This window comes from Hesperophylax consimilis, chromosome 17 (assembly GCF_061612785.1).
Source record: "Hesperophylax consimilis isolate HC1 chromosome 17, BYU_Hcon_1.0, whole genome shotgun sequence".
In the NCBI taxonomy this organism is placed as follows: domain Eukaryota; kingdom Metazoa; phylum Arthropoda; class Insecta; order Trichoptera; family Limnephilidae; genus Hesperophylax; species Hesperophylax consimilis.
In genome coordinates, this window is record NC_142852.1 from 20,999,724 (window position 1) to 21,018,159 (window position 18,436).

Genomic DNA, 18,436 nt, shown 5'->3' on the forward strand with positions numbered 1-18,436 from the left:
ATATTTATGACCATGTTTTTATATTGGATAGTAAAACAAGAAACAAGGTTTTTAATAAGATATATATCAAAGCAATACATATTACTAATCTTTCAGAAAATACTTTGTAAATTGCTTAAATTCCGTGTTATTTCGACATTTTTCCTCCAGAATACGTGATTTTACAGCGTTTAAGCTCAGTACACACCAGGTGAATTAACCTAGCAAAGTTGACGATGGTGATGAAACCTTTCATGTCAAACTTGTAGGAGCTTAGAACGGTAATTAAAATCTTTATATTATTGTAGAAAGCAATCACTTTGTGGTTTGACATATTTAATAAAATAATTTTAGTTTTAAAACCACAAGTAGTAATAATTTGTACCCTGAAGATGCTTGAGTAAAGCGAAACCGGTCGGTTGTAAAAATTATTTAAAACTCGTGGTTTTAAAAAAAGTATTTTATTTTATTAAAATCTTTATGATTTTTATACCTAAAAGTTGGGTTTTGAAAAAAAATAGTTGGGAGGGAAATAAATTATAGAAGAAAACAATTTATTTATTTATTACTTGCAATAAAAATAATTAAATTTTTTATTGGTGTCATATAATTTAAACAAATCAATATATAGTATCATTATGCCTCGTTCCAGAGTTATACTCTTAGTATCGCCCTGGTGACAGACCGCCATTCAAATTTGAACATTGCTTGAAATGGTTTCATTATGTATAGTGACTAGATCTAAAATAGCCACTTTACTAGATATAGACAAATTGAAAAAACATACATAAAAAGACAAAAACAAAACAAGAAATGTGTACAATATACAGGGAAAAACGAAAATACCTATGCATTTTTCAATATGTATATTTCAATGATCAGAATTGAAATATACATATTAAACGTCCACCAAACCTTCTCCAAAAGGACCCCAAAATCGAACCTTTGGGAGCTTTGTCGTAACAACATTTTAATGAGATGTAAATACGCGGAAAGAACGTGGAAAGAATGCGGAAAGGTCTGGTCACCAAACACAAGTGAATAGCCAAGTACTTCACCACCTTCCTCTTCCCCATCTCCTTCCATAACTTCAGTCTCATAACATACCCCCAATTGGGGATGCTATCACACAAAAAAACCTCAGGCGGCAGAATCGATCGCATTGCCTGCCTATCATCCTGGTCTTGTCTCCTAAGTTCTATGGCCAAAGCGGGGTGAAGTGCATTGCTAAAAATTTGAGATGGTTCTGGTAACATGCATAAAGTATCCTCGTTGCTCACTACGTGGTCGACGTCGCTTGCTTCATCGTCCACGTCGCTCGCTTCGTCGTCCACGTCGCTTGCGCGGCTATCCTTCATGTCCGTTTCTGAAACAACAAAAATCACAAATTAATTTAATGGGTCTGTATTTCAATTACGGACCGCCTCTGGTACGACGCTTAAAAAATAAACTAATAGCACGATCAAACGAATCAAATACTTGAGGCGGGCAATGTCAAGGGTTAGAATAACATCAGTGTATGTATGAGACGATGTATGCTTGTGAATAAAGCAAAGAGTTTGTCTGCCAAGACGGAGTTGTGTAGCGGTCCATAATTTCTGCCTACCCCTGCGGGGAAATGGTATGGTGGATTTGGTGGTTAGTTATTTAGTTTTATAACTTACGGTTCCTAAGTGTTGACTTTTCTTGATAGCGAGCTGCTGCGTCCACGTCGCTCGCTTCATCGTCCACATCGCTCCCGCGGCTATCCACCATGTTCGTTTCTGAAACAACAGAAATCACAAACTAATTTAATGCGTCTATTTTTCAATTACGGTCCGCACCCGGTAGAGTGTTTTAAAAAATAAACTCACCGTTTCCAAACGCGGACACTTCTTGGTAGAGTGGGACGTCCACCCACAACTCGCTATCATCACCCCACCGCGGTTCATCCCGTGATGTCCCAGGTAATGGAGTGAAGGTAGCGGGAGATGTCAATGTTGGGGGAACTGGTGAAGGTAATGTTGCTGGTGTCCCTAGTGAAAAAGGACACCCTAATCTCTCCGGAGATGGAATTCTGAAAACATACTGTGCCACCTTAGTTACCAGCTGAGTAAACTAGGTAACAATAAAAATTGACTCCAGTATTCAGTGTAATTCGCCAGACTTGAAACATGAATTCTAACTTTGATTTATTTGTACATAATTGCTGCAAAATAATGTACCTACCAATTTAATCAAGCACATATAGATTTCCATAATAAAAATAATCCTTTCTTATTTGCTTACTCTATAGTATTATGTTTAATTTTATATATTTTATAACTACATACTTTTTATATTCTTTTTTATGTATCTATTTTACTTTAGGGAAATCAACAGTTTACAATGTGGTTCATTAATACATATGTAATTTACCTAACTGAGAAACCAAAAACCGACCACCATAACACGGGCATGTGCCTAGCATGGTGGTCGAAAAATTCCTCAATGCATGTAACTATTAATTTCATTGAATAAAGAAACATTAAAAAAAAAAATATATATATATATATATATGTATACATTAATCACATTAACGGATTGTTCTCATTCACGCGTGAACTGAATCTGTAAAAAGCCAGTAGGTAAAATAAATGGAAAATCAACATCAGTGTCATGGACAGCTTCGATTCTACCTCATGTGTACAATGCACATATAACCAACGCTAATCCAACTCACTCTCACTGTTGCAGAACACTCAGGAAAACAATAATATTGTATCATGGATATTTAAACACGTTCACTTACTTTTTTTTGTTTTTCTTGGGGGCGCAGTGGGGAGAAGGATCCGCGCCGCCTGCTTCTGGAACTTTCTGAATTCAAATTCCAGTTGGAAGGAAGCAGACTGGGCCCTTACTGCCTTTTGGGCCCTGGCGCGATCCTCTCACTATTAGTAAAGCTGGATCACTGTTAAAATATAAAAAATATATATGATAGCACAATACAGATCCACAATAAAAGAGCAACTTTAAAAATATTAAAAAATACTAACACTCCATACCGAGCTGTAGCTACAGCTCCTCGCCTACGTCCACGACCTCGCCCTCGTTCTGCAGCTAGTGCTGATACTGGAGCGGCACCAGCGGCTGGCCCAATCCCTCGTCTCCCTCTGCCTCTCATCAGTCCACTATATATTTTATATTCAAAATAATTAATGTAAATACTTATATTTTGTAAAATACATTCAAACCTTCAAATTTGAAATAAATTAATTAATCATAAAACGAAATCATCGAAAACGTATTGTGTAGTGGGACCTTAATTCCAGAAATGGCCTAAAATGGCGAATTTATGTTCATAAATTGCTACAGATTTCAAATGCAAGTTGCTTGTTTAAAAAACACCCAATCTATATAAAATTGGTAAATATTCGGAATCGCTGGACAAGGGTTATATGAAATATTTTTATATAAAACCTTCTGATTTACCTTAATTACTATAAAAGGAATCTGACTGCATTTGGGATATTTTTAATTTTAGCATTTTAATTTTTAATTACGTAAATCGAAAATTCACTTTCGTTGTATGGGATGACAGCTGGAATGGTTTCTGTTGATAAAATTTTCTTTTGTTTGTATTCCTGATACGAGTGGCTAGAATTTGAATCATTTCAGAATGCAAATTCTAGTTAGGTACTGTTTTGGCCAAACTCGAAAAATAAAATATTTTTATGTTACTTAAAAAACTTAAATTATTTATATTTAGGTATTATTATAATTATTGTTTTATTTAACCTAAAATATAGTAACCTAACCTATAATAATCAAACCTAAACTAAACTAACCTATATCCTAAACTAACCTATATCCTAACCTAACCCAAAATAATCCAACCTAACCTAACCTATAATAATCCAACCTTACCTAACCTAACCTATATCCTAATAATAATCGAACCTAACCTACAATTATCCAACCTAACCTAACCTAAATCCTAATAATAAACCGACCTAACCTATAATAATCCAACCTAACCTATAATAATCCAACCTAAACTAACCTAACCTATGTCCTAATAATAATCCAACCTAACCTATAATAATCCAACCTAACCCAACCTAACCTATAATAATCCAACCTAACCTAACCTATAATAATCCAACCTAACCTAACCTAAACTATAATAATCCAACCTAACCTAACCTATAATAATCCAACCTAACCTAACCTATAATAATCCAACCTAACCTAACCTATAATAATCCAACCTAACCTAACCTAACCTATAATAATCCAAACTAACCTAACCTATAATAATCCAACCTAACCTAACCTATAATAATCCAACCTAACTTAACCTATAAATGTTGGGAACCTTTAATAACGCCTGCTCGCGTCCCCTTTAGAGTTATCTCCCAGTTTTCAAGTAGTTTGTGGGCTACGCTAGGTTTGTATAGACTGGTTTGTGATTTCATTCTACCTAATCCAACCTAACCTAACCTAACCTATATCCTAATAATAATCCAACCTAACCTATAATAATCGAACCTAACCTACAATATTCTAACCTAACCTATAATAATCCAACCTAACCTATATCCTAATAATAATCATACCTAACCTATAATAATACAACCTTACCTATAATATCCAATCTATCCTAACCTAAATCCTAATAATAAACCAACCTAACCTAAAATTATCCAACCTAACCTATAATAACATCACCTTTTTTAATTTTTCCATTTTATAAAACATACCTAAATATCGTTATTTTATTTTTCGAGTTTGGCTAAAATAGTACCTACCTAGTATTTGCACATGGTAAAAAATATAGCCACTCGTATCAGGAATACAAACAAAAAAAATTTTATCAACAGAAACCATTCCAGCTGTCATCCCATACAACGAGAGTGAATTTTCGATTTACGTAATTAAAAATTAAAATGCTAAAATTAAAAATATCCCAAATGCAGTCAGATTCCTTTTATAGTAATTAAGGTAAATCAGAAGGTTTTATTTTAAAATATTTCATATAATCCTTGTCCAGCGATTCCGAATAATTACCATAAAATTTATATTTTTCTCTTTGTTACGAATCACTATAACGGAATAACTTTATTTCCAATGCACACATGAATTAATTAAATCGATTTTTTTTAAAACAAAACACATTCTGTAATGGCGTCACAAAATTTCACATTTGGTTTTAGAAATGTATTAAAAACAGTATTTTTTTAAATAATAGAGTTGATAACACGTTAAATAGTTAAACAAATGATTAGCAGATACACTGGTACAGTAATATTAAATTAAAATGATATACTTACGACATTTCAATTATTTATATATATGACAGTTGTAAAATGCACGCGAAACAAACACAGAGAATTTCTGAATAAAATGGGCAACTTGAAATTTCCATAGATGACGAGTTAATCCTAGGATTTGCGACATCTATGTTTTATCGGATAAAGCATTTCAATAGCTTCGTATTTAGTGCAAAATACTAGACGCGGGAAGGGCTCAAAATTTAAAATAAATATTTTTCCGAATCACGAGATAATTTGCAATTTTTTCAATAAAGCAATCGGAGGCATTTAAATTGGCGCATTTATATTACCGAAAGCAATCCAGTGGTTAGATGGTTTGGGCAAGTAGAGCGAATGCGCGAAGAAATGAGTGTTAGGAGAATATATTATTCGAATGGTAGCAGAAGTCGGGAACACCAGAGAAAGACATGGCACGATCAAGTGAATTATCGAGTCGGGCCATGTCAAGAGTCAGAATAATGGAAGAGTATGTATGAATGTGAATGAGGCAAGAAGTGTTTGCCAAGACCGAGTTGTTTAGCGGTCCGTCCACTCTGCCTACCCCTGCGAGGAAACGGCGCGATGGTTAGTTAGTTAGTTAAGAGGGATTTTTCAACGTCAAAGTAAAGTTTTCAGAGGTTTGTTTGTAATAATTTCATGAATAGTGCATTGACTCCAGCAAAAAAAAATACAATTTAAAATTAGTATCCTCTCAAATAGCACCATCTACGATCGGAGTAAGAAATTAAGTAAAAATTTCGTTAGCGTTTTTGTACACAGGAAATAGGTATATATTTATCTTGTTTTTAAAACAGTATTTTTTTACGGGAAATAAAAAAAATAACAGGTAAAATAGCGAATTTGAAATACACAGAAAATAACTCACCCGGTTTAGCAGAAGAACCCGACACCATTTTGAAAAACGTAGAATTTCAGACGTCTGTAACACTTTTACAATATTTTTATGAAAATATTGTTCTACGCGACAAATTTAGAGTTATTTAGAATAAGTGTAAGAGATAAAATGAAGGGGCCTTATCTGCTGTACATAAATATTAATAAAGCCTAAGATTATCAACAACCTTTATTTTTACACCAAACTAACGCTGAATAACTCGACTTCAACATTATAAACAATATAATAGAATGAAAATAAGTAAATTATTCAATATTTATTGAAGTTGGCAACACTCAAACGTTTGCTGTCAAAAATTGCTAAACGAAATGTCAATATTTTTATTTCAAATTTCGATAACAAAGTAAACAAATTTGTGTTTTTTTCTTCCCTGTCTTTAAAATGACTTCACCCGAACAGTTTGTTAGTAAAATTTTCGAGCAAGTGGCTGGTAAAAATGTATGCAGAACTTGCCTGAGGAAATCTTCTAACATGAGACTTCTAGATGACAGTTCTATACTAAATTTGCGTGAAATTTGCTTTATGGAGGTAAGTGAGATATTTGGTAATTCGTCGAATTCCGCTGCATGTAAAGGCTTTTTAAATACAGCCACACTTGATTTCAACTTCTCTAAATAGTATAAAATAAAGTCGCAATCCGTGTCTTTCTGTTTGTGCGCTTAGTTCTTCTAAACTACGTAACGGATTTTGATAGAATTTTCACTATCATGTAGAGAATTTCTTCCGGAAGGTTTACATATATAATATGTGCATATTATATTTATAGAAAGTAGAGAAATCATTTAGAGAATTTTTTCTTGAAGGTTTACATATATATTACATGCATATTATTTAAATTTTTTTTATTTTTATAGTGAATACCTCACAAGAGTCCCAACTGCTCCCGTCTGGAGCCAGTGAGACTGGCATCCCCAATTGGGGGATGTTGTGAGGCTGAAGGTAAGTGGGGAAGGGAAAGAGGAAGGTGGGGAAGTACCTGGCTATTCAGATCTAGTCACTAAACACGGCTAAAGCCATTTGGAGCAACGTTTCAATTCTGAATGGTGGTCTTACACCAGGGCGATACTGAGAGTATCTTCCACTCTGGAACGTGCCGCAAATATACTATATATTATTTTAATTAATTAATTGTGAAATAACACAAATTAATCAAATAAAATTTATTTGCGCACGCCGGGTTCGAACCCGCGACCTTCGGAATGGCAGTCCAATGCGTTACCACTGGACTATGCCGGCCGTCAAATATATTTATAGAAAGTAGAGAAAAGTCGATATAATCAAGTCTTAAAAATATATTTTGCCATGTATTGCTAAAGCGTATGAGATTTAAGTACCTATAGAACAAAGATTGCAATAAATGTCTTACAGTAGGGTAATCTATCAAACCAACCGCCCGTTTCTGCGCAGGTTAAAGTGTTTTTTTTTATTTTTTATATTTTGAGCGCGATTTGTACAGAAATTGTGTACAAATCCAAATATTCCAGTATCTGCAAGCCCTGTACAGTGCGCCTAGCTTTTGAGAGGCTAACTTTCTCGGACTTCGATTCAGACCCGTACCTGAGCTGTTAAGAGGGTTTTATTAAATGAAACACGGTCTTTTATATAAAGAGACAGAATGAACTGGTGTTTATTTAATAAGTACTGTACACACAGATTGCGTTAGTAGTATTTTGATATAACTAAAATAACAGGTTTAACCTTTCCCTTACTGTGCTAAAAAAATCCACGCGTTCCGGTGCTGTGTAGTCAATACACATCTCAAAATAAGCGATTTAATATCGGAAAAATATGAATATTCATAGCTAATCGCTTATGTTTATTATATTTTATATCAAAAGTGATAGTAATTGTAATTTAATTGCTGAAAACATGAAAAATCCATCGGCAGATGCTAAAAAAACATGCGAGGGGTCCAAATTTAACGACGGTCCGCAACCGACTGGCTAGCGGCTGGCACACACACAGCTATGTGGTCGTACGTATCGATGGTCTAAATCAAAATACAACTGCGGACGTGTGGATTTCTCATGTTCGCGCATAGCGAATTAAAGCGGGACATCAATAGCGTGTCATTTCCTCGCACACTCTTCGCGTAGCAGTGTCACACGGTTGATTGTATTGGTGTATTTGTTTCCGATTTTTAACAAAAATCTCTGATTTTTAATTGAATTTGAAAACTATGTAAAATATTATTTTTAAATTCAGTGCATAAATGTATAACGGAGGAATACCTAAAATTTGAACCCAGAATTTATTATATTTATAGAGTTATTAAAGTTATTAGAAGCAATGTGTAGTAAATACACACTACAGATAAGGAGAGGTTAACTGTCTTTTATAGTAACCAGATAAAACAGACAATTATAAAATAATAGGTTTGGTTGGGTTAGGTTTGTTTAGGTTAGGTTAGATAAGTTCATCGTTCTCCATATTTTATCTTCAAAGTTGTATATTTCATCACTGTATTTTCAAGGAACCATTTTTCATTATAATACCGCTCCGGGTTGTCCTTTAATTCAGTTTGTCGATTCCAGCTATCCCCGGAAGATAAAGTCCTCAAAATGTGCATTCCTTGCTACCACCAGCTGTTCCGAGCGGCCCAGTTCAGAAAAGGATGCCTCACGACCAGCCGAACCTTGCTGAAATGGGCGCAGATGCAGTACAACTCCAAACAGGTTAATTTAGCAATTTATTTTAATCCGAAAATACTCTCATTCAAGCTGTCATCAAGTCCTACATCGTAGATGGAGAGTTTCTCTCAAGCTACTGTTTTACAAGATTATCTACTTACAGTAAACTTTCTCAATAATCTGCCACTCCAAAAAACTAATGTTTGATGTTGTGTCCAATTAAAACAAAATATGCTCAAAATTAAAACAGGTAGGTATTTCTTAAAAATAAACACAGCTCAAGAAGACTCCATTTTATAAACTTATTCTAACAAAATACGTGGCAGAATGAAACTAACAGAAACGCATGTGACAGTTGCTAAAATACACAGAGGAAATGTCTTAAAACTACAATAATGTTCCCTGGTGAGTAAAATGGTAAGCTCTAGCATGTTAGACGCGGGGGTATATTGACTGCGCGTGTACGAGTTAGATAACTAGAGCAAGTGTACTTGGCTTGTCCCTCCAGTCTAAGCACGCCACTGAATTGGCATGGCTACTGAATTTATTATACTGGCCAATTATAGAGCTTGATTTTGGACTTTCAAAAGTATTATTAGAACAGGTAACTAAAATTAAATACTTAGGTATTATTTTTGACAGCAATTTGAAGTGGAAACAACATATAACCATTACAGCAAACAAACTTAGAAAATTCATTTACTTTTTAGACAAACTCGCAACTTTCTCAACCTAAGCCAGCTCAAAACAATCTACTATGCACTTTGTCTTTATAATTACTTCTATACTAATAATAACTTAGCCAAATTTTTAAATAATTGTAAAGATAAAGAAGATACGTTTAGCCATTCTGGGATCTACAAACTTAATTGCAACGATTGCCCGGCAATATATATTGGTAAAACCGCGCGTAATGTAAATATTCGAGTAAAAGAACATGTCAGGTGTTTAACAAATACATACCGGTTTTTCAGAATTTGCCGAACACCTAATTAATACTAATCATACATTTAATAGAACGACAGGAGTTCAAATACTACATAAAAATAAAATAGGAACACGTCTCAATAATTTAGAATCATTAGAAATATCAAAAGCAAATAAAAATAACAATAATTGCCCAATTTTAAACAAACAGATAACTAACTAAAAGCCCTATTTTAAAGATGTTTCCTTTCTCCCTGGGTAATTCCCACCCCTCCCCGACCCCACTACCTACTTTGCTGCCCTGATGCTCTCTCCCTCACATTTATATACTTTCTCTTTCTTTATTGTTTACTTAATAATCTTCCTCTGTATTATATTTTAGTTTATATTTGTACTGTCCTGATGAAGGTTGAGTTCAACCGAAACCGGTCGACGTATATAAATTTGATAAAGTGGTTTAAAACAAAGATATTCTTTCATTTGTGTAAAATAAATTATTATATTAACTTATGGAAGAAAGCAGACACTTTGTGGATTGACATTATATATATAATTTTGTTTACCTTGTAATTTTCCTCTGTATTTTAATTCAGTTTATATCTCCATTGTCCTGAAGAAGATTAAGTGCAACCAAGACCGGTCGACCTTTATAATTCAATAAAGTGGTTTAAAATATTTTTTTTTTCATTTACTATGCTAATGTATTTTTTTTTTTTACATATTTACAGGTTGATGTAGAAACGTTTTCGAATCAGCCCTCTCCTTTCTCGGAGCTATCGAGATCTTCACTTCTCTCCATACAATGTTTACAACGTAAAAGTGTAAGCAATGGCAAACGAAAATTCAAAATATACACTCATCGCCCGTCCAAAACTTTACTTACTAACGAAGATTCGATAAACATTGAAGCACGTAATTCACCTTTGGAAGATCCAACAATTAAAAAAGAAGTCTTAAACATTGTACATACACCACAAGATAGCGAGGATTCGTTTAAAATAAATAAATGTCAACGAAAGGTAGTTTTGAATTCGCATAATCGAAAGTCACTAAAGACTTCTATATCGAACGATGATGACGACTCGCATAAAACAAGGAACGTAAACAATTTGAAGTCATTTGATGATGAATCACATAAAATGAATAGATACAGACGTAATAGTTTTAATTTGAATGATGACGACTCACATAAATCAAATAAACGCTGTTGTAATAGTTTTAGTTTTAAAGATGACGGCTTGCTTAAAACAAATGAATGCAGATGGAACAACTCAAATGATGATGACGACGCACATAAAACAAATGAACATAGACGGAACAATTTGATATCTAACGATGACGACTCTCATCAAACAAATGAACACAGACGGAACAATTCAAAAGATGACGACGCGCCTAAAAAAGATGACAGCAGATGGAGAAATGTTAATTCAAATGATGAAGACTTTTTTAAATCAGACCAAACACAGGACGTAAATGCGCATGAATTTATAAAAATCAGCAACGTTAAATTGGAAAATGATGACTTAAGTGATTTTTCTCAACACAACGAATCTGGTTATGACGAGAAAGAAGAAAAAGTGAGAGTGGTGAGGTTTAAAAAAAGAGTATCAAAAAAGGAATTGCTTGGAGAAAGGGAGACAGGCGGTAAAGATGGAGTGGAAATTAATGACAAAGAGACTGACGAGAGCGATGTAGAACCACTCAACGCCAAGGTTCAAAGAAAAAATTTGAAACGTGAAAAGTCACAAGTTGCAGAGCACGGTAAGTTTTATTTTTATTTTTGAAAGAGGAAACACGGTCACGGAGAAATTGTAATAAATGGTATTTTACAAAACTGTCACTGTCGCTGTTACCCCCCGAAAGCCTGAGCGAAAGGGACAACAGCATCTCAGGCTGATTAAAACTAAATAAAATCCTCATAATCGACGTTTTGTTTGCCGCTGTTTTCTGCTCCAAAAATGAAGGATTAGATGATTAGCATTAAAATAAACTATTTTATGTAAAAATACATTGCACAGAGTTTTCCAACAAGAGGTGTTATTTTGATATTCAATCGTAAAAGATAAATGGTTTCGTTGCTTGTGTGGCACGTAGCGCCGTCTTGTTGAAAGTAAACGTTGTCCAGATCAATACCATCCAATTCCGGCCATAAAAAATCATTACTCATCTCTCGATAGCGCAATCCATTCACCGTAACTGTTGCTCCAGCCTCATTTTTGAAAAAGTAAGGTCCAATGACTCCGCCGGACCATAAACCGTACCAAACAGTCACACGTTGAGGATAGAGTAATAACTCTTAATAATATTAATGTTTTGCTATACTGACGAGAAAAGGAATGTATAATTTTATTTATATACGTCAATAAACAACCTTACAAAATATAAAAATACAAAATCAAATAAGTAATTTCTCAGTCTATTGTACTACGTAAACTGTGTTATTTGTGTTAGGTGTATTGTGTCATTTACGGAACTCCTAAATGTTGACTTAAGGTAAATGGGGTTCCGCTCGTATGTACCCCCAAATTTTTTTCTCGCTGATATAGACCCCCAGCAAGCCGATATCGACCCCTGGGGGTCTATATAGACCACTTTGGGAACCTCTGGCTTAAACTGTAAACCACTTTTCACGAAACTATAAAACATATTTAATTAGACGAAGGATTTATAAATGTTATTGTCACCTTTTTCTTCAAACTAAATGTCGTTTTATAGAATTATTTAAAATTTTTAGAGAACGTCTAATAAAAACTTTTAAATGCTAATACAAAGCGTGGTGTTCTCTCTTTCTAACATTGTTTAAGTTACATTTCTCACAGTAATAAAAAATGAGTAGCCTGACTTTTATGAGTCCGTATCGGGCTGGGAGATATATCTCCCTAAAAAAAATGTTGGGATTAAATGTGTTAAAATTCACAGATAGAAGAATATAATGACTTTGTAATGGTATTGTCATATATAATAGAAACAACAGAGATGTGCCATGAACCATGTTGAATACATCAGCCATCTTTGCCTACGTATTATATGTTCTTTCACATGTTCTAGCTCCAGCGAAGAGGCCGCGTACACGCTTTGAGCCGTCCAAGGTCCTCGTGGTGCGGCAGACCGAGGAGCAACAGCTTCAGGAGCTGGCGCGAATGCGACTGGCTGCCAAGTACCTCGCCGCCCCCTACCGTTGCAACGCCTGCGCCAAGTATTTTGTATCTGAAACCAGTTTGCAACAGCACAATCAGAGACACGAAGAGGTGAAAATTAAATTTACATATCTTAAAAAATATATACTGTTCCCAACCGTCTGGTGCCATTTAGATTGGCATCTCCACCTTTATCCCTCTCATCTCCTTCCCCTCCTCACCACCGTATGCCAGACAATTGGGATTCTTGTGAAGTATTCACTGGGTAAAAACTGTGTACCTTTTATTTTGATCCGACCCGTAATCTTTCAAAATGAGCCTTTTAATTTATTGCTCCACAGTTCATTACTCCCAAAAGTGCTCCGATTGCAAAATTGTAATATTAGTGTAATATTAGCTTAAACCTGTGAAAAATCACAGGATAGTCTTTGATAAATCAGTTCCAATTTTTAAAATACAGTTAAAATATTTTTCCAATTTTAAAAATGACAGTTAATACAATCAATGTGCAGGTCTTTGAGTCGACGCCGCTTGCTGGTGACCGGACTCGTGGAGGTGTCAGGTACTGGTGAAGACCATGGGTCTTCAGTGCTGAACAGGGAAGCCGAAGGTGCGGTGAACCTGGTCGGCGGTTGTGCGGGAGATGCATAGACCGGCGAGGATGCCGCGGGATCTAAGTGCGTGGATGTAGGGCTGGTCAGATGTGCTGGAACCAGGGCGCTGTGATGATACCGTTGGAGTCCATGGACGAACCGTGCAAAGCCGGGTGTATCGTCCTGTGCGCAGGTTGTCACTCGCGAGACTTGCAAATTGTTGAACGACTGATGACTGACTGACTGACTGCTCGCTGCGCCGGGCCTATTTATATAGTCCAGCCGATGGCGGTAGTAACTACGTGAGACCGCTGGTAAACTGGAGACAACTCGCTCAGTCTGGATACTTCTGGTAGTTTCGATGGCGCTGGAATTATGCCTAGGTGATTGTCTAGACCCTTCTAGCGTATGCGCGAAATGTACTGGGTCAAACTCGCAACGTGTTGACGTAGGTAGTTCTCTCAGCGGCAAGTACTCGTAGGCCGTAGGTGGGAACGTTGGAACGTTTCGCATTGCGTCTGGAGTGTTCTAGATAAACCTCGTAGCATCGCTACAAATGTAATGTAAATGGTGTTCAAATGTTTAGTTATCAGTTCTGGAAAAATTGTGTACCTTTTGTTTCGGATCCGAACTGCAACTTTTCAAAACAACTGCGAATGAGTCTGTAATTTAGCCTAAAACTGAAGATATTGTGAAAAAGGTAAGAATAATGAACAAGTCGTATAATTGATTACAGTCGTTTGGCACGCACGAGTGTTCCGTATGCACGCTGCGCTACTCGGGCGCCGTGTCCCTGTCGCGGCACCGGCAGACGCACTCCGAGCGCTACCGCTGCGCGCGCTGTCCCGCCGTGTTCTGCGCGGCCAAGTCCGCCCTCGGACATGCCGCCGCGCACGACGGCGAGCGACCCACCTTCGTGTGCGCACACTGCGGGAAGATCAGCAAGTCAGTATATAATAAAATACAGGGTTTCCCAAAAGCTATGGATCAAACCAAATTGGGTGACAGTAGCAGAGGCAAAGAAAAAAAATTAATATGAAATGTTAATACATATTGCTAATGCGTAATGAATATTAAAAAAACGCCTATGTATGTAATCAATTTACCGGAACTCACTTATTCTCAAGCCGGCATTACAATATTGTTTAATTTAAGATTATTTATTTACTCATATAACTAATTAATGTATTTTTTTTTCTTTTAAAGATCTTTTCCATTTAAAAGTTTTAATTTAAACTTTTATTGACTCCAAACTCAGTCCATTGTTTATCAGTAGACTTAAAAAGTAAACAATGAAAGCAAAAGTACCTATATATTCATTCTATTGCACCCGCAAATGAACTGAGAAAAATGATAACTTTTTTTTTTTAATTCTTTATTTTTCTCTCTTTTTATTATTTCTATTTATTTATTTGGAGAAAACACAGATACAGACAGTAATTAAAAGATAATTTTGTAAAACAATAACTGATTGACTGGTAGATAACACTTTTAAATATTTTTTTACATGTAAATAAGGAAAAAGTATAAAAGAAAATTATTTTGTATATAGATAATGCTCAGTGTCAAATAAAAGTGTACAAATATTTTTTATACAAGTTTAGAGATAAATCATAAAAAAGTATGAGTATAGTGAATAAAGTAAGTACAAATTTTCTTTTTTTTTATAGGAAAACAGACTTCAATTTCCTACCAAAGGTACTATATGTATCAAAAATTATGTCGGAATCCTTCAGGTTTTGGTTTTTATTATACAATTCGCACATTCTTCTGATTGGATCTATGACACCAGCATTTGTGCGCGTCCGGCTAATATGAAATAAGTCGTTAAGCCTCGTCGTTCTGGGTGGTATTTTGAAGTTTATTAGATTGAGTAAGCCAGGACAGTCGATAAAGTTGTTACAGATTTTGTACAAGGTCATTAGGTCAAGGTAAGTTCGCCGGTTAGTAAGAGTGGAGACGTTATATTTCGAGAGCATATTTGTGTATCCCCGTTTAGGTCCGCTCATTCTGTGGTTGAGATAACGCAGAAATTTCTTCTGGATACTTTCAATATTTTCTTTATAGATATCGTAAAGTGGAGTCCATATGGAGGTGCAGTATTCAAGCTGAGAACGGACATATGTATAGTAAAGCAGAAAGTAGGTTTCAGGCTTTTGAAATACGCGACTGTTTCTGATAACAAAGCCCAGCATGCAGTAAGCTTTATTCACAATGTTTTTAATATTAAATTAGGTTTGGAATCAAAAAGTACGCCAAGATCCATTATACAGTATACATCATGTAACATCATAGACATATGAATATTAGTAGACCTGCCCTAAGTGATTAAAAGCGTATTATCCCCACTCCCCATACCGGTTCCATTGAGCCGGCTGGGCTCGCGTATGGCCTCAAATGAAATTTGAAAACGTGACGTCATCATTCTTGTGCGAACTATGGTCGAGGCATCATCGGTTCATTTTACGAAATAACACGGCAAAATGTTGACTTGTACTATGAAAACTTGTAAAAATAGATGTGAAAAAGAGAATAAACCCAATTGTCATATTACATTCCATAAGTAAGCATTATTTTACTTTATTTTAAGCTTATTCACACCGTATTATATGGATCAGTTTTAGAAACATACACTATCACATCACAATGTAGCGATTCTCAAGTGTGCTCATCGTTGTTTACTGGGGTAAGTAAATTATGAGACATTTGTAAAAGTGTCTTAACTAAATACTCTGAAACTAACTACGACTCTGAAAATAGAAGCTGCCTTACTTTGCCGAATTTGGACTTCGCAAATTAGTTCATAACGTGGCGAGTAATTTGCGCTCCCATGTAGAAATGTCTATTCATTCAAAAGCAGATTTTACTTTTAAGAACTAAATGGTGATATTATAATGCGAGATGCCTATTTACTGTCAGATTGATTTATTGACGAATCACAGTCAGCTTTACCCCCTTCGTTCTTCAACAGTTGATTTTACCCCTCGCCATTATCTTCTCGTCTATTAATTCCTATGTCTGTGCGACTGACATTTTTTCACATCTCCCTCTAATACTGTGCGATAGTCGCGTAGACCACCAACACATGGGTCAGATTATAATTGTAATAATCTAGGCAGGTATGTTCTTATGTGAATTAACGCTAAGTTCGCTGACCAAAAGGATAGGTACTCGCAAATGTGACTTACAATTTTGGTGAGCGCTCGTATGGCGGAGGAATTCACAGGAACCCGGAGAGGATTGCACTAATTGTAACTCATAGCATGACGTAACATTGAACTGATTATAAGTCCGGATAAAGTTCCAAGTAACACATCCAAGGTGTTATTGACAACTGTCATTAAATGACGGTTGCGTTACGGCGCAGGCGCGGGCAGCACGATTCAACTCAAAGCCACACTGCGCAGAGTCAAACTGGTAAAATTTGAATCCTTGCCTCATTAATGGTTGGAGCGGAAAAAGCGTCAAAACAATTCATCGACACGAAACAAATACCTTAATAATCTTAGGTCGCAGATATCTCTATCTCACCGTCTGTCTGAAAATCCCTTTAAAATAAATTTTGTATGATACTAAGCATACGTTAGACATGATAGTGTTGACCTCCTTTGTCTGTATAACAAAGAGAAAGAAATGAGATAGCTTGGGGACAAAACTTGATGTGACCCACGCTAGGTACATACAGTAGGTTCTCATTTGGACGCTAGATGTCACTGGAACTCGCTATTACCATATGATTATGCACAAATATTAAAAATAAATTAATTAATCAATATTAAAAATAGATTGTTGAAAATGTACGAACCATTAGCAAAGTTCACCACCAGTTACTTTACAGGTTCCTGCCTAGCACCTAGCGGTCAGAGGTAAAACTGGGGCTAACAGATAAAACAGATGTTTTGCTTATCAATTGGCTTTCTTTGACAGTGTTTGTGTTGACAATTAGCTTGTCAGTGTGTGTTACTTGATTAGATTATAAAAAGCCTCGCCGAGTGAATTTTTCACTTCTTCTCTCCTATAAAATAGTAACAAGCAGTCATTATGGTCTGCAGATCATTAGTAAAGGTGTTTTGTCTGGGTCGGGAATAATTTAACTCTTTGTAACATTAAATAAAATTGAAATGCAGTTTTGTGCAGTAAAAACAAAAAAAAACCATGCGTCTGTTATTGAAGACTTCATCAAGCCCAAACAAATCTTAACAGCGTAGTTTGTTCAATCCTTTTTTTATGTTAATACTATTGCAGTATATTTTGGGAGGTCCTTGACCAAAAGACCGCTGTAGACGAGCCGACACTGGACAGTAGAGGTTATTTGCAATCAGAATGACTAAAAATGTGGTGGTTCAATTCTGAACTTTCTCAATGTTAAATCAAATTCTGTATTTCTGTAATCTAATCATAAATATCACCGTAATACAAAATGAGATAGCATGACTTTTATGAGTCCGCATCAGGCTGGGAGAAATATCTCCCAAAATTGCTCTAGGGGTTAACAGGGGTTTGTGTAATGTAATACATGTTTAGATCGCTGGGCACGCACAAGCGGCACGAGAAGTTGCACACGAAAGAGCGTCCGTACAAGTGTGACCGCTGTCCGCGAGACTTCACGCAGTCCAGCGCCAGGAACTATCACATCATGTGAGTTTTATTTTTATTTTGTGTTAATACAACATTAACTGTCCGCAGCTAATGGGACTATGGCATATATATTACATAAATATGATTAAACATACGGGCGAGTGATTTGAAATTCTATTCAAGTTAAATGAACTTTAAATTTTCAAAATCGAAACTTTTTTTTTTTTTTATATTATATATTAACTCCACACAGGAGGCCCTGAAGAAAATAATTTCCCTCAGGGCCTATGTCATCTTTGGGGATGCTGTGTGGAGGGTATTTTTGTGGAGAGGAAGGAGTGAACATGGGTCTTGAAGAGTCCCATGTTGTAGGAGGGAGGAAACACAGAGGCCGGCAGTT

At 35.6% G+C, this 18,436-nt stretch overlaps 2 protein-coding genes across 2 annotated transcripts; one reads left to right on the top strand and one right to left on the bottom strand.

Annotated features, from left to right (window-relative positions):
- Positions 1-581: 581 nt before the first annotated feature.
- On the bottom strand, positions 582-1,836 carry LOC149416197 (uncharacterized). The gene is made up of 2 exons (XM_089642076.1): positions 1,644-1,836; positions 582-1,345 (listed from the first exon to the last, which is right to left on the bottom strand). The coding sequence occupies exons 1-2, from the start codon at positions 1,732-1,734 to the stop codon at positions 858-860; spliced, it is 579 nt and encodes a 192-aa protein (XP_089498202.1). The 5' UTR covers positions 1,735-1,836; the 3' UTR covers positions 582-857.
- Positions 1,837-6,488: 4,652 nt separating this feature from the next.
- LOC149416198 (uncharacterized) lies at positions 6,489-18,154 on the top strand. The gene is made up of 6 exons (XM_089642077.1): positions 6,489-6,696; positions 8,703-8,843; positions 10,454-11,489; positions 12,777-12,976; positions 14,195-14,403; positions 17,983-18,154. The coding sequence occupies exons 1-6, from the start codon at positions 6,550-6,552 to the stop codon at positions 18,098-18,100; spliced, it is 1,851 nt and encodes a 616-aa protein (XP_089498203.1). The 5' UTR covers positions 6,489-6,549; the 3' UTR covers positions 18,101-18,154.
- Positions 18,155-18,436: the final 282 nt, after the last annotated feature.

Coding starts and splice junctions, on each gene's coding strand:
- LOC149416198 (XM_089642077.1), top strand. CDS start 6,550: ATGACTTCACCCGAACAGTTTGTTAGTAAAATTTTCGAGCAAGTGGCT. Junction 6,697..8,702: donor GTGAAATTTGCTTTATGGAG/GTAAGTGAGATA, acceptor TGTCGATTCCAG/CTATCCCCGGAAGATAAAGT. Junction 14,404..17,982: donor CACTGCGGGAAGATCAGCAA/GTCAGTATATAA, acceptor ATACATGTTTAG/ATCGCTGGGCACGCACAAGC.
- LOC149416197 (XM_089642076.1), bottom strand. CDS start 1,734: ATGGTGGATAGCCGCGGGAGCGATGTGGACGATGAAGCGAGCGACGTG. Junction 1,346..1,643: donor AAAGTCAACACTTAGGAACC/GTAAGTTATAAA, acceptor TTGTTGTTTCAG/AAACGGACATGAAGGATAGC.